We start from the raw sequence: 16,401 nt of genomic DNA on the forward strand, positions 1-16,401 counted from the left end.
GTTAATCATCAAAATAACACTATCATCCTCACATCCCCCATTGCCGTGGTAGATAGAGCCTTACGTTAGGCTGCAGAGATCATCCACACTACCATGACGACTTCGTCCAAGATGACTAGGGACATATGGGAGTCCTACTTCGCTGCAGCAGCGCCTAAATTTATTTTTCTCGGGAGCCTCCACCATTCGGACATCTTAAGGTGAATTTCGATGGCAGTGTATTGGCATATGGAGACATAGAAGGTATGGATTTTGTGATTAGGGATCACAACTCCAAACCCATTGCCGTGGAAGGGCGTCGCACCTGTGACATAACTGCCATTGGGGCGGAGCTCAAGGCAGCGTTAGAGGGCATCACTTTCGCGAGGCGTATTCTAGGAGCTAACATTATCTTCCTGGAAGGAGATTCAGCGATGGTGGTCGAGTGAATTCGGGATGAGGAGTGGAGGGGTGATGACCACCCATTACTCAGAGATATCTTCGGAATAGCGAGAGATTGTGACTCATTTCAGACTACTCATGTGTATCAGAAGGCGAACATGGCTGTAGACTGGGTCGCCTCCTCACTGGTCACCACGCCGAAGAAGATTCTTTGGACTTGTTTTGTAGCCGCCCCCTCACCCTTACGCTATCTCCTTTTTAGTTTTCATCGTCTCTGTTTGTTGCACTCATTTTAAAGCAGCGTGAGCAGCTGTTGTACCCAAAAAAAAAAAAGAAAAAAAAAGATTGATCTCTCCAATACTAGTATTAAAGATATAAAGCTGACTCAGACCAAGTTTCAGGAGTTGTATCAGTTCTAATCCATGATTTTGTGAAGTTATCATCTTTTCCAAAAAAATTAGAAAGCATCATCTCAGCTAAATATTCGTTCCATTTTCATAAGACACGTGCGCAATACCCGTGTGCACGTGCGGATACCCAGTCGTCATTGCAGCGGAAACGGCTGCATTACCAGTCGTGCAAGCCTTTGAAGAAGGGGGGACGGGTTGTATCCCTCGCGCGAATGAAGGATTCGCCTTCCTTCGCGCGAATCCACCGTTAGATTACTCACCGCACATCACTCAAAGCGCTCCGAATTTTTTCTCATCATTCTTAGGCACATATCGTAAAGTAATTAGTGGATGATCCAACGTTGGATTCGCGCGAAGGAAGGTGAATCCTTCTTCCGTGCGAAAGATACAACCCCAACCCTACCACCTGGGCAAGAGATTCCGTGGCGGCAATCACCTACCTGAAAAAAAAATTAGAATCCGTGCCGTCTCCGTCCCTCCTTCTCTCATTGGATTTTTTTCCTTTTCCCCTTCAGGTGAGACTATAAAGACGCAAGAGAAAATTAAAAAGGAATCTGGAGAAGGCGGAGAGATTCAGCTTGTTGGAATCTCTCATTGTCTCTTTCCAAGAATCTCTCTTGGTCGCTCTCTCTTTTCCAAGAATTGATGGGGAATTCGCTGTGCTGCTCCGCCTCCGGGGAGCGGCTGGCGACGGCGGCGAGGGATGGGGATTTAGGCGAAGCACGGAGGCTGCTGGAGTTGAATCCCGGCCTCGCCAAGTACTCCATCTTCGGTGGATTCAACTCCCCACTCCACTTGGCCGCTGCCGACGGCCGCACCGAGGTTAATTTCCTCGTCACCACTCTCTGGACGATCTTTTTTCCGGTGATTTTGCCAATGAAGGAAAGCTGTTAGTTTGTATTTCTTTTTAAAAGAAATTTCCGGGTAAATAGAGAATAAATAAAGTGTTTGGCGTTTATTTGTGATGCTGATTTCTCATGATTTCTCATGTCAATGCTTGGCAAGTTGTTTTTAGAATTCAGTATAACGATTTCTGAAACTCCCCACCGAAAAAACACTAACTCTAATCCGTCCAACTCAACTATAATTTAATCCCAAACTAGTTGGGTTGGTTGAATGAATCCTTTTTCTCCATTTGACTTGATTTAGAACCATATATATATTTTCAAGATGTTGGATTATCAAGCCCATTCTTACTATTTCATATATATTTTCGGTCGTATCAAATCATCATAAAAAATATAAAAAAGATTTTTTTTGGGTTTTTTTCCATGAAAATTCTTCTAAAAATTCAAATTTGCATGAATATCCTCTTAAAATTAATATTTATTTCTGTACCTTCATAAAACACTGTTTTTGCACAAATGCTCATAATATAACGGTTCTTCTAACACCGTTAATAAAAGCCATATTTATTTTAATTAAAAATAAAATAAAATTTTGAAATTACTTTTTTGTCCCTCCATTGCAATTATTTTATAAATATTTCTTTTTGCACATCTACCCATTAAGAGTATTTTAGTCAGTTTAATTTGAAACCGCTAATTTTTAACGGCGTTAGATGGCATGGGTACATATAGAAAAACAATGATAAAAAAGGGTAGAATAACAAAACAAATATTTTACGAGGGTATATATGCAAATATTAATTTTGGCAGGGTATTCATGCAAAATTCGATATTTAGAAGGGTATTCATGCAAAAGAACTCTTTTTTTTTTGGCTGAAGAATGAGAAATAGATTTTTGTTATGGAGCCTCACATACCGCTTTGGAGTTTGCTTTATTTATTTGCTTGTTTATTTAGTTGGGGGCAGGGGTTGGGTTAAATCACCCACCATCATCAATTTAGGTAGGCTTTGCTATTCAAATGTTTGGTGGTTGAACTGATGGTGGGATTCATTCCAATTCCTACTCTTTCCTGTTCAAACACCTTTTATTGAGTAGCAGGACATGCTGAAGCCCATGATGGATAGTTCAGTTGAAAGGTAAAAAAAAATTGGAAATCCATCCAACATATGCTCTCCCACATCAAACATGTCAGAGAATAGCTGAATGGTCAACAAAATAAAAATATTAACAAATTATAGCTTTTCCCTTCTCTTAGTTGACAGTCTACACTCTGGATTTTGAGATGGAGAAAGAGAAAAGTGTAGAAACACTTTACAAATAAATGCAGCATTGATGGTGAACTTGCTTTTCTCTTGACTTTTTGCATAGCTGGTATGTCTTTGGAATATGATTCCATGCTGAGACAATTTATAATTATTAGAGAAAGAGAAGAAAGGAAATAATCAAAATAGTGATAAAGACTGTAGAATGATGATTTATAAGGGATATGAAATGAATCCATTTCTAGATATTGAGAGATTTTAATAGTGATTGTTTTTGAGATTAACAAATTTTAGTGAGAACTGAACTTTTAGATTTTGATATTTCTTTCTATTTAATCATCAAAATCAATGATTTTAATATTCAATTTTCTGGCTAGATTGCTAAACTTTTGCTGGAGAAAGGAGCGGATGTGAACTCAAGGAACATTTGTGGACAGGTGCCAAAAGTGTTACCATCACCATTCGGATTCTAGTTCCAAAACTGCACCTAAGTCTGAAACTGAATCCTTTAGTCTTTTCTTACTTTTTCTCTACAAGACACCGCTGATGCATGCATGCCGCTCTGGGCATTGGGACGTAGTGCAGATTCTGCTGCTTTTCAGATGTGATGTATGTGTGTATATGTAAGCGAGTGTATTTACTTCAGATTCTTCCTTAGTTTGATCGATTAGTAACTCTTTTTTTCTTTATATTTTGATTTGATCGATTAAAAAGGTCTCGAAAGTGGAATATCTAAATAGTCGGACTGCACTGCACTTCGCAGCAGAAGGTGGGCATGTGCGGTGCATCAGGCTGTTGGTTGCTGACTTCTCCTGTGGAGCAAGTGTTTCTTCAAAAGATGGTGCCCAGGAAGGCAGCATCCCTAAATCTTCTCTGAGGCATGGTTATGATCAACTGTAAGTTGGTTTCGAGGATTTGCTGAGGGTTTTGCGATGCCTTGATGTTACAGATTTTGTTAAACTGAGTTATGCCTCTCTGTGACAGTGCACTCTCCAAGTTTGTTAACAAAGCAGCCAATGGTGGTGTGACAGCTCTCCATTTGGCAGCATTGAATGGGCACTTTGATTGTGTGCATCTCCTGCTCGATCTACATGCTGATGTCTCTTCCGTGGCTCTCTACTATTCCTCATCAACGAGTTCAATAGGTATCTTGGATTTTTAACAGTGAATCACTTGAATCAGTGGTTTACAATATTACTGAAACATCTACTCAGAATAGAATTCTATAAATGATTCAGGAGCTGGAAGCACTCCTCTGCATTATGCAGCATGTGGGGGAAATCTTAAATGTTGCCAGGCAATATAACTTGCAACCACTCATTCTTAACTTTAAACTTTCGAGCATGCTTTAAGTCATTTGAACATTGCACAATTAATGGCAATGTTAATATGTGTTGGATCTAAAACTATTCCTATATGCAGGTTCTTATTGCTAGAGGAGCTAGTAGGTCGACGGAGAATTATAATGGGTAACTTGTTTTTTTTCTTATCTCAACTAATTTTAATAGCATTGTATAGCTTCTTGAGTTTTTTCACCCAAAATTTGGCTAGATCATTTAAAATTTTTCCATTATTTTTATAATATAATTTCAGGTGGCTGCCATGTGATGTTGCTAGGATGTGGGGATGTCATTCGCTTGAGCCATTGCTGTCACCAAATTCTGACTTTACCATACCCTTGTTTCGTCCATCGAATTATCTATCCTTGCCTCTTAGGAGCATCCTAGATATAGCAAGGTACTTGAGCGGTCACTCAAACACTTTAATCGTCTGCTACTTTTCTTAAATTTCAATTGCTTTTATTGTTGTGGTATTCATACTTGTATAATAATGTACTGCAATAGTTCTTTGAACATATTTTTGGGGGTGTTCCATGTTGCTCAAACTTCAAAGTTAGTCACTCTACAACTTAAACGAACAATTGGTGAAGAAAACTTTCTACAAATGCAATAATGAAGACGGGCTTTAATGAACAACACTAAATTAAGCTTTGATTGATGCTCTATGCTTATTTGGAATGCAGCTATTTGATTACTTTAATTTTCTTTTTTCCGTTGATGCTTACCACCAGAACAGATTGGAAATTTGTCTTGGCTCCATACCAGACATTACATCATAAGTCTTGCTCAGTTCCCATTTTACCTTGAGAGGCCTTGCAATGTACATATAAATATGCATATGTATGTACATATAAATATACATATGTATGCATTTACATACATACAGACATATTCATAAAAATGCTTTTATTTATGTATATGATAGATCCCTGCAAGTTGCAAAGTCACAATGGAGTATGCAGCCTTTTGTATCGTTCTATGTCCGAAGGTACAACCAATTGACCATATGGTCTTTGTAACACATCTATCTGCAACTGATTCATCTACAATGAGTGCTTTCATCTTTCACTTGTTACTAGTGCAGTAGGTAGGCTGGCTTATATCAGGCTAGTGATTCCCCTCCACTCTGACATTGGGCCCTAGTATATTTTATCTGCTCCATATTCCTATTTTCTGTACATAATTGTTTGATTATTAAAATAAGAAGGAAATTTATAAAATATGAAAAATATGTTTGTGCTTCAACTAATTTGTTTTTCTTTATAAAGTTTCTGCTGTGCCAACAATCTTCTTGTTACATTCGAGCAAAATTCTTATTTCTTGGTACGAAAATTACAAGAGGAACGAAGAAAAATGCTCCATTTGCTAGCAGATGCATCGATTTTGCAGATGAGTAAATATAAATGTCATGCAATGACTGTTGTTGGTCATGAAATAAAGATTATGTATTTGCATGCATCAACATAACATGCTTTTTAATCTTTACATTAAAAAGAAAAAGTCAATAAAGATCTGCTCAAAATTAGACCGAAACAGAAGTTTTAAGGATTTGTTCATCTAGAATAAGATGTTTACAATATTGCTTAAATTTGTAATATATTGAAGCTTATCCACAGCACAACATCTATCTGCAGGGATTGCGGGTTGCAGTCATCACCTGCCACTTCTGATGGTGATGATCTTTGTGCTGTTTGCCTGGAAAGAGTCTGCACTGTAGCTTGTGAAGGTTGGTCCCTGTAGCCCTGCTCCCTTTTGCAATTACTGAATTCAATCATTTTTTCCTATGTTTTGGACTTGTACAAAATCGCATACAGGCTATTGTAGAAAATCTATAACAGAGTACGAGACATCCAATCTTTTATACAATAACTGAAAACCAGTAGTGGATCGACGAAACCACAAGTGGAGGCCAATGATCAAAAGTCTTGAAGCTAAATGTGGATTTTTCTTTTTGTCATAATTATTGCATAAGTTTTTCAGCTAATAAAGAATATGGACAAGCCTGTCAATAATCAGTTTCAGAAAATCTGAGAAATGAATGAGAGAAACCTTGGAAACATGTTCATAACAACAGAGCGGTCAGTGGAAAACAAATCAACCATATTAAATTAATTGGAATTAGTGAGGTAATGTGGTGAAATCAAGCGCTTAGATCATGCCCATGATTATTATCATGATGATATGAGTCTTTGAACAATTAAGTGGAGCATTGAAGGAGCAAATCAGAGGATTAAACAGTGCAGATTTACCCATAAGATAGGGATTTGTTACTGTTTAGTGAAAATGTTCCTTCTTTTCAGAGTCAAATAAAGTTTTAAAGTAGGGCCACAAGCTAGTTGATTATTGGCATATTTTTAAGAATCTTAGTTGTCCTAAAAAAGGTGAGGAACTAGAGAAGTGGTTGCCGACCTGTTTGGGAGATTTACTTTCAAATTTTAAGAGTCCTAGGTTACTAGTAGAAGTCAATGAAGGTGATAAAAAGGTTATACATTCATCCAATTAAAAAAACATTGTACATTGATTTCTGTTTTTTTGATAAGCTATTTTGATTTCTTTTGGTGAAAGGAAAAGGATTGAATTTTCTCCATGAAAAGAGAGAAAAAGATGGAACTTGGAAGGCTAGGTTCAGCCAATTACCCATCCAATTATTCCCTCAACACCTCCCCCCCCCCCCCCCCCCCCCCCCCAACCCCCCTTCTCTTTCTGGATCTTCATCTTCCCTTTTGCCCCCATACACCCCCAAGTAAATCCTTTTGCTCTCCTTCATTCTGTTCTCTTCACATGGTTATCTTTTCACACTATTGTGCTTGCTGATTTACTGTTTAAATTTACTGCATCTTGTATTAAATTTCTGCACATAAACTTCTTTGTCTCCTGAGTTTTACTTGTAAGCCAACATCAAATCCTTCTGGTTGCCATTAGACATTAGTATTACTGCTTCTAGTACTCCAACATCTCCTTAATTTGTGGGAAATGTTTAATTGAACTCTTGATTGCCCGTATTCTTCAAATCTGGTAATTTCTGTCTACTTCTGAAATAGGACAGCCATGACTAAGGTAATGCTAAACCCTCATTTTCCTGAACTTGAGGTCCCCCCATGCGCATGCAAGCTAATCACAATTTGTCTTGGAACACAATGGTTCTCCAATTCTTTTTAAATGCAATTTTGAAGAATGTGTTCCAGATATGGGGGGATAAGTCTAGTAATGTATGGTTCCCCATTACAAAAAAATGATCTTTTTGTTATGCTCATTTACTGTACTTATTCTCCTCCTTTTTTTAAAGAAAGGAAGAATGATGGGAATGCCACCTTTAGGGTTCAAACATAGAGCAAACTCTTCAGCACTGAGGAGAGGAGGGGTTTGGGTGGGGGGGTGGGGAACTTGTATTGCTTTCCTCACTAATTTTGTCAATTACTACATTGAGTAATTGGTGATGTGAGTGACATAGACCAATCTTTTACTCACCAATTTTTTACCCCCTCCATTTACCAATATAGTTGACAGAAAACAATGAAAGATAAATACAACTCAATGGTTTTCTAATTAATTTGCACTTTAAAAGCATAACATTAAGCTTCCATAATATTTTATTGCAAGAAAAGTTATACAATTTTTTCTTTAGATTTACTTTTGGAAATTCAGTTGAATGATTCATTTGCATAGGTAGTCCTTAAGCATTTTTTTAATTATTAATTTAAAAGAAATGATGCATGTATATATACTTATGCCAAAAGAAAAAGCGGGAAAAAAAAATCAAATGGCAGTGACCTTCTTTTCTGTTTACTCCCCCAAAAAATGTTGGGAGCTTTGTAGGAAATTTCATAGCGAGTTCATTCAATTATCGAGGTCATAAAATCCAGCTAAAGAAGGTTTTTGGTCCACAAGAAGTGATGGGAGAAATAAGGAGAAAGTGGCATTTATGGTTTTCTCCAATATGACATTCCACGACTGTAGGGTGATGTGCAAGATTAAGCTCCTTTAAGACTGTACTTTGTTGCTAAAAAACATTTATCATGCATTCCCACACCATGGAGTGGCAAACATTAAAAAATTTTGGTCTTGAATAGTTAATTTGTCAGTTTAAAATTTTGATGTTATATGGATGCCCGTTCATTTGAGTTATTTACAAAGATATATTAAATATTAACTGATGCAACTTAAACATAGGTGAATGAAAAAGTGGAGTTGTACAATAAAAATTTAAATACAAATTTGACTAAATGGAGAATATTCTTTTTGAGCAAAGACTAGATGGAGTAAATGAAATGTGTTGTAAATTGTGAATAATGATTCAGTAATAATATGATATATTTTATCATGTTAATGCTTTCATGATTTTCAAGGATTCGCATATCACCTCCTTTTCTTTCTTTTTTTTCATAGTACATCCTCTCTTATTTATTCTCTATTTCTTGAGCCCTTGCTCTGCTAATTGAATAAAGAAAAAGAATCTAGAATATTTTTTTTATTTTAATGAATAACAATACATGCGCTCTTTTGGTAGGTAGATATGCTATGAGGATAGCTTTAATAGAGGTAAAAGCAAATCAAGAATAGAGATGAAATTTAGACATGAATAAAAATTGAAATCAATAACGAACATAAAAGATGCGAATATCCAAGATTGTTTCCATATATTCATTCCAAAGTTCATAATGAAGAATAAATAAATGTGAAAACTAAATCAAGAGTGAAATGAAAGACATAATATAAGAGAAAAACCAGATCTTAAAGAAATATAGTAAAATGCAAGACACCTGAAATAATAAGAGAACATATTGAAAACCATGGATCTTCAGCATGAAATTGAACATTGACAAAATGCTCTGGTTCATGCTCTTTTGTTAATTGGCCCATTCTCTTTTGTTAATTGATATATTCATAAATTAAGAATTTCTGCTCTTGCTTATGCTCTTTGTCACAACTCACAACACTATATTTTGCATCAAGACAATCCAAGGCATATTGTTCATATCATCCTCTCTCTCCATGCATGTTGGGTTATTGCTATACTACCGTGAAACATCAAACAATGGTCATCTCTTACATCAGTTTACTATTCACGATGGTGAGAGTTTGTTGATTGCTTCCCTTACTGGTGCAACGCATTGCATTATTATGGAAATGATGCATTCATTACCAACTTAAAAATCTATGTGCTATTAGTTTCCCAAATATCACCAATTTTGAGAGCCAATTGATATGACTAATTGTGTTCCGAACACAATAATGTTGTCATGACATGTTGTAAATTTACCCATAATCCACTTAATGGTTAATATGTACTAAGTCTTGGGCTCATGTGGTTATTTGTGAATTTTTAACTTGTAAAATTCCTCAATCTTCTGAAATTCCTCAATGAACTCTTTTGCTAATTTAGATCTTTCCACGAGTAGAAGCAATATCTCACATAAGGTTCACCCATTGTCAGCTGAAATAGCATGCTCTTTCATCTTGATTTTCAATACCATGGACATGTCAATATAAAGTTGGCTGGTTATGTACAATCACTCCTTTAAATTGTACTACCATATAGATGCACTAATCCTTTTGAGATACCTATTGTAAACCAAAAATTCTCCCTCCTTAGTCATCATCACCCTCAAGGTACACAGTCATATTTGGAAATCCCTATATCGTTCCACGGGCTTTGACGTTTCCCATGGTGCCTTGAGGATGGCATGACCACTATGGAAAATTCATCATTGTTCTCTTCATGCCTTGCAAAATCATGATTTGGAGGCCTTGGTGGTGAAGGATTTAAGCAAACAAGTTAAAATCCAAAGTTAAAATTACTCAACATATAATAGCCGGATCTCTATAAGGTTCTTTCTGATACAAGAAGATATCAATCCATCTCATAGAATATGGAGAAAGGGCTGAAATGCCACAATTATGTCACTTATGTTGTCAATGCAGTCCAATCCACTCCTCAATCACATATGAAATAGCATTCAGACCTCTTTAGAAATTACAAGAAAAAACCCTCCAAGACAGCAGATGCTCTGATACCATAATCTGATGCAAAAAGATCAATGTTTCTACCTCTTTAGAAATTACAAGAAAAAACCCTGCAAGAGAGCACATGCTCTGATACCATAATGTGATGCAAAAAGATCAATGTTTCTATTTCCAAATTGAAAAGAAGTCATTAGTCTTCTTCTTATAATCACAGCAAATTTCAGCAAATCAGGTCAACAATTTCTCCAAGGTTGACGTTAAGATATATGACAATGTATTCTGACCCACCAGCATGCTAAACAATAAAAAACATGATGCAAGTCTCCACTATAATGGACTCATAACTCTTTCATCTTAATTTTATCATAAGTAGAAGCATTATGAAGGATGAATTAATAAACATCACCCGGTGTTTCAAGACCAAATCAACCATGAAGTTGGACCAATGGATGAGAATTAATGGCTTTTCACTGTTACTTTCTGCAAGAAGGAAGAGAAAAAAGGGAAAAAACGAAAAAGAAAAAAAGGAAAGGACAAAACCCTGAAATTATTGTTGGCTCTACAAAATCTGTCCTTACATTGAAGTAAGCTCCACCTGTAGGTATAGAAATAACTTCATTACTGGCCAAGGATAAGGTGAGAAACCTAGGTGATTTGAATCAAAAAACCACTCTCTTGATTAAGAAATGGACAATAGCAGGGTCAATTAAGTTGGTTTCCCATGGGTGCTCATTGAAAAAGACAAACTCTTATAGAATAGTTGTAAAAAGCTTAATGACTATGACTCAACTCAAGCTATAACTGAGGTAGATCTTTTTAACACTATTTTACATCAAAAATTAGGACTTGAAAGCATTTGTAAAACCTTCCAATAACTTGGGAAGTTCATATTTATTTAAAATAGGAATGTAAATGCCAGTCAAACTCTTACTAATAAATAGTCCAACAGAATATCATAAAGAGAAGTTAATGCGCTGACTATACTATGATTTTGGGGCCTTTATCGCTTATATTGATGAAAGCACCCGAACCCTAGCCCCGTCTGGAAAAAGAAAAAAAAAGAAAAACCAAAAAAAGGGAAAAAGTCCAGCTGCTTGTGCTGAGTTGCTCAGGGTTTATGCACTCAAACTCTTTGGTGGAGACTCAAGTACCGTCATCTGACACTTGTGATGGGCATTGGAATGGCAAACTCTTCCATGAAAAGGAAAAATTTGCCATAAATTACCAAGTTGTCAAATTTCTATTGAAACAGACAAGTAGAAAACTAAGTTTTTAAAGGAAAACAAGTCTAACACTTGATTTCTTTTTTTTTTTTGTGACAACTAAACATACCCTAAGAAGGAATTCTTAGATATTATATTATCGGACATCAAGAAATCCATCCTCGTCCAACAAACATATCCATGGCAATGTAGCATAGCCTCTAAGCAGCTAGCTCTCCTTCCTAACTCATTTTATGAGTGTTGAATGGGAAAAACCTCCAGTAGAAAGAGAAGGTTGTTCCAAACCTTTATATGATATATCGCAGGATCCACTTTAGCCTGTCCGTTCTCCTTGTGATGAGAATTTTGACTGATACCTCTGATCCACCATTCTAGCTTTCACTTAGGGATGCCATCCATTCTTCAGCGTTATGACTTCAAATTTTTACCTTCAGTTTTTTAGTCCCTTGACCAACCTCTGTTAATTTCAAAGGCTCTGTGTTCCATGTTTTATGTCATGTATTGTGCATATTGGTCTTTTTTTTAAAAAAAATAGACCTGTAAATTCTTTATGCGATACCTCAGACGTTTTTGGACAGGGATCGTGGTGCACAGAATGATAAGCTCAATTACTAGTTTACAGAATGTGATGCATAGATGGGAAACAGCAATGGGAAATGGATTCCCTTATTTTGATGGCTGAAGGAGACATAATGGTTTCCATGGCCTTTACAAATTAAAGAACATGCCCCTGTTACAGGTTGAAACCAATGATTTCCTTCTAAGCATGCTTTCTATTGTCCCATTATAGCCAATGACTCATCCGTCTGATATCAGTCTTTCTTGCTCGTTTATCATAATAAAGTATTGAACTTCTATGCATATTTTGTGAAACTCAATCAGAGCAGTTAAAACCTTCTGTCCTGCTACTGCTAATACTGACATTCATATTTGGAAGGAGCAGTGAAGAGTCTTTCTTATTTCTTAAATTTCTCTTATTGTTTCTCCAGGCTGTGGGCATGAACTCTGCAAAACATGTGCACTCTGTCTTTGCTCAACAAGCAAGACAACACCTGAAACAGATGCACGGCCTGGTTCAATTCCGTGTCCTTTCTGTCGAAATGGAATTGTGTCTTTTGTGAAGTTGCCTACGTTTCCACCAAAAGAGCTCAAGCTGAACCAAGAACTAAGCCTCTGCATCAAATGCAGTTTTGACCCTCATGATCTCAGACGAACAGCAATTGCTTGCAAATCTGAGTTTTTGAAGAACACATAATGTTAGTTCCTTTGTAACTCATCAATCCACTCTTTTTCGGTCCATTCTCTTCTGCTGCCATCTCCTCAAGGACAAACAGGACCAACCTTATTGTCACTCTCAGAGGGCATTAACTGAGCTGGACAGGATGAAAAATCAGATACTAGAAAAAACAAATTGATCAACATTATTTCAGAATGGAAGCAGTTGCCAAAGAGAACTTGGGTGCAATTTAGTCATAGATGATTTCTTTCTGCTTGCGAATAGTTTGATTGATAGAACTGCAGGTAGGTTGTGGTTACTCATTGTTTTGCTTCATCAGACATCAGTCTGCTATAGTTATGTAGATATCGGTCAACTTCATATTGATAAGTGCATGTCTTTGCAACATGGACAGTCATAACACCTTGGTTTCTGTTAGTCAAAAGATTTAGGATGTCGGTTTGTGATATTTTTTTTGTAGATTAGTGAATTAATTGCAAGCATTTGAAGGAATCATGCGTTGTAAATACTTCTATCATATTACTTGGGTGGTTGTAAGCATTGCCGTAAAGATGCCATTGAATGAATCATTTTTTCATTAGTATAAATCTGCAGTGGTCTTGAATTCACTAGAGATGTTTTTGAACTATATAACTTGCAACTCCTTTTTGTTCTTTAGCATTATTAAAAGATGGTTTTATTGGTCCATACATAAAAACATTTGGGTCTTCATGCAGCAGCTATAGGGAGCATAACTAGCTAACTTGAAAGTTACCCAGAGGTCTTCCACCCAATCTATTTATGGTTCTTGGCTTTCTCTCCTTCAACTTGGCACTGATTTCCTTTCAATACAGGCTTATGGATATCACCTATGATGGTTTCAATGCCAAAATTATTTTTACAGATCACCCAAAAGAATTGAAGAGTATTTTTTAACCATGTGTTGGTTCGTAATTCGCCGTACTGGCCTGAACCGAACAGTACGGAGCGTACTGGCCTGAACTGGACAGTATAAAGCATACTGTACTAGCGGTTCGGTATCGATATACGGTATAGGAGGCGTACCGAACTATACTGTATCAACACGGTGCTGGTGTGGCACCGGTTTGGGTCCGATACCAAGATGGCGAACCTTATGACCAAGAAGTCATAGAGGAACATCAAGAGGAGCTAAAATTCTAGGCACTTTAGCTTTATGTAAATGCTGTTGCAATAAAAAAGAAAGGCAAATATAATATCAAAGAAACATTCATCAGTTTGCAGCCATTATTATTATTTTTTAAAACCCAAAACAGCCTCATGCAGACAAATTTCACCAGCTCAGATTTTTGTTTTTTTTTTTCTTTTCTTTTTTCTCATGTTGATCACCCTTCCACTTGGCAAGGTAGCTCCAGCTAGAAGGAAAATCAGAGTATCCATCACCCTGCCACTGCCTAACTCATTTCAAATATTATGATAGACAATTATTTTTTGGGGTATCTACACAAAAAATTCATTTCTATCCTTTGACACATAAAGAACCAAAATATTGCCATTCATTACTCAACACTTTACGAGAGGTTTTTTTTTTTTTTTTTTTTAACTCCTACTTTTTTTCTTTTTTAGATGAGAGTAAGGAGTAGATAAAGTCTTCAAATGCCAGCTACCATCCATGCTGGTGCCAAAATTCCACCAATGCAAATTATACAATAAGCCCTTCACTGGCACCAAAGCCTCCTTGCTATGAAATAGCCATCTAGCTCAAGGATCCTGTCAAGACAAAGTCTGGTGCCACCTGGATTTTATTTGAACCAGATCTTATATAACATTTCATTATATAAAGGGAAATCCTGCATAAGACCTCCAGGCAGACTCAGAATATCACCAAGGTTTGTCTCATACCATCTAACCACAAGTTCTAAATTCAGCTTAGCTACATCATCAACAATCCTCATGAGATGCCTGGATTTACATCTATAACATAGTTCAGATCATCATAGCATCGTTTAAACATGAGCTTCATTTTTATTTTTATTTCTTTATTTTTATTTCTGCTTCTGTTTTTGCTTTTCTTCTGAATCAGCAGTCTCAAACTGTCTCATGGTAAATCTTTAATGTGGTAGTCAGAAGCTCCAAGTTTACTTGCCAAAGCCTGTCTTGTGGTCAAGCAATTTCAAGCAATCATGATAGCCGAGGAACATAAGTGTAAAATTCCCACTTATGTTGTTATTCTTCTCTATGACCCATCATCTTATAACAAGAAGCAAACAACCAAGTAAATACGTCAAGAAAGTTAGTATGATGCAGAAAATGATACGGGCAAGTTTACCAAAACCGCAACTCTGCCCACAACAAATTACAGCTACATTCTTGCAATTGCCTCTCAAAAAATAGAAAATAATTAGAAAAGAACTGGCATTACGCATTCATCGCATCATAGTCATCCAATCTCTCATTATACACCATCACCTTTCTTCTGATCTTCGAAGAATCCACCCATGTCACAAAGTCCTCCATGTTCCTTGTCACAAGGAATGCAGGATCAGCGGCCGTCTCTGGCCCTATCCGTACATGCCCCTGCTTGATATATGTTACAACTTTCTTTAGATGCTCAGCAAACTTCAGTTTCACTAGAACAGATGGCAATCTGCGCTTGAAACCAAGGTTGGCCGAACCAGTGCTGAGACCGATTCTGGCTGAACCGAGTCAAGCCGGACGGTTCGGTTCCGTCCGATTCTGGCCAGTTCTGGCCAAAGCCAATCAGGGGTCAGAACTGTTTTCTATTTCCGATCCAATCCGATCGGAGACCAGGTCGGCTCGGTTCGGGCTGAATCGGCCAGTTCGGTTCGGTTCAATATTTCTTGCTTGAAAGACAACATACCAGAAAGAATGGTGATCAATTTTTTCCTAGGGCCTTTTTTTCCTATGTAGTTCATCATTAAGATGCAACTTTAAAAAAGTAGATTGGTCCAGGCAAGAGTCAAAGCCCTAAGAGCAATCTCCCACACTAAACGAATCGACAATCTGAACGGCTATGCAACAAGTCAAAGGTGAAATAGGGGCTCTTGCACAATTGCTAGTTACTGACTTACTGTCCTTACTACTTGCTAGTTATTATGGAGCGCTGGCATAACTTAGTAAGCTTAGTAAAAAAAAAAAAAAGCTTAGTAAGCTTTTCAAAGAGCTTCTGCATCATGTTTTGCTATTTCTACATCAACAAGTGGTGTTTGGTAGGCCAAAATGAAATAAATTGGAAAAAAATATTTTTATAGTAAATTTCCTCTCCTTGTTACTCTCGGTATATAATTAGTTGAATGTATGGTGCTAGTTGGCTTCACTTTCTTTTTTATATATTTTTGAAAATAAAAAATATTTTTTTATATTTTTAATTTTCAAAATATAAATACTATTTGATGTAGTAAATATTTTTTTTTAAAATAAACAAATTAATGGTGATGGATATGGTGGTGTTGGAGCATAGAGGTGATGATTATGTTGATGGTAGAAAAAATAGATGTACAATGAAGGTAGCGATGATGGCACGGTAGTGTGGTAAAGACGAGATTATGGTGGTAGTTGTGGTGATGGCGACGACGATGGTGGTGACGATATTGGTGGCAATAATGGTGGCAACGATGGTGGTAGTGATAGTGGTGGCAACAGGGATAGTAGCAGAGGGTACTAACAATGTGGTAAAAGCAATAGCTATGATAGCAAAGTGGTGGAGACGACAAAGAATGTGATAGTAATGGTGATGAAAGAATGTAGTAATTTAGT

At 36.8% G+C, this 16,401-nt stretch overlaps 1 protein-coding gene across 4 annotated transcripts; it reads left to right on the forward strand.

Moving 5' to 3' along the window:
• The first annotated feature begins 1,083 nt into the window (after positions 1 to 1,083).
• On the forward strand, positions 1,084 to 15,653 carry LOC103716708 (E3 ubiquitin-protein ligase XBAT33-like). Of its 4 annotated transcripts, none has more exons than XM_088705588.2 (10): positions 1,086 to 1,613; positions 3,280 to 3,339; positions 3,440 to 3,511; positions 3,617 to 3,798; positions 3,887 to 4,047; positions 4,141 to 4,199; positions 4,325 to 4,371; positions 4,496 to 4,639; positions 5,877 to 5,968; positions 14,251 to 15,653. In XM_088705588.2, the coding sequence occupies exons 1-10, from the start codon at positions 1,437 to 1,439 to the stop codon at positions 14,265 to 14,267; spliced, it is 1,011 nt and encodes a 336-aa protein (XP_088561714.1). In that variant the 5' UTR covers positions 1,086 to 1,436; the 3' UTR covers positions 14,268 to 15,653. The 4 variants fall into 4 exon arrangements, with proteins under 4 accessions (XP_089781954.1, XP_088561714.1, XP_089781953.1 ...); XM_008804814.5 differs by lacking the exon at positions 14,251 to 15,653 and adding an exon at positions 12,419 to 13,274 and having other exon boundaries at positions 1,088 to 1,613; XM_089925828.1 differs by lacking the exons at positions 5,877 to 5,968; positions 14,251 to 15,653 and adding an exon at positions 5,168 to 5,867 and having other exon boundaries at positions 1,084 to 1,613.
• The last annotated feature ends 748 nt before the right edge of the window (positions 15,654 to 16,401 follow it).

The sequence above is a fragment of the Phoenix dactylifera genome, chromosome 10 (genome assembly GCF_051530095.1).
Source record: "Phoenix dactylifera cultivar Ajwa chromosome 10, Ajwa_hap1_PhDact_Kaust_v1.1, whole genome shotgun sequence".
Classification (NCBI taxonomy): domain Eukaryota; kingdom Viridiplantae; phylum Streptophyta; class Magnoliopsida; order Arecales; family Arecaceae; genus Phoenix; species Phoenix dactylifera.

Bases quoted from the DNA above. Each gene is read 5' to 3' on its own strand.
- LOC103716708 (XM_008804814.5), top strand. From the start codon at position 1,437: ATGGGGAATTCGCTGTGCTGCTCCGCCTCCGGGGAGCGGCTGGCGACG. The intron at 3,512-3,616 runs GTATGTGTGTAT...TCGATTAAAAAG, and splicing joins TGCTGCTTTTCAGATGTGAT to GTCTCGAAAGTGGAATATCT. The intron at 4,640-5,876 runs GTACTTGAGCGG...ATCTATCTGCAG, and splicing joins AGCATCCTAGATATAGCAAG to GGATTGCGGGTTGCAGTCAT.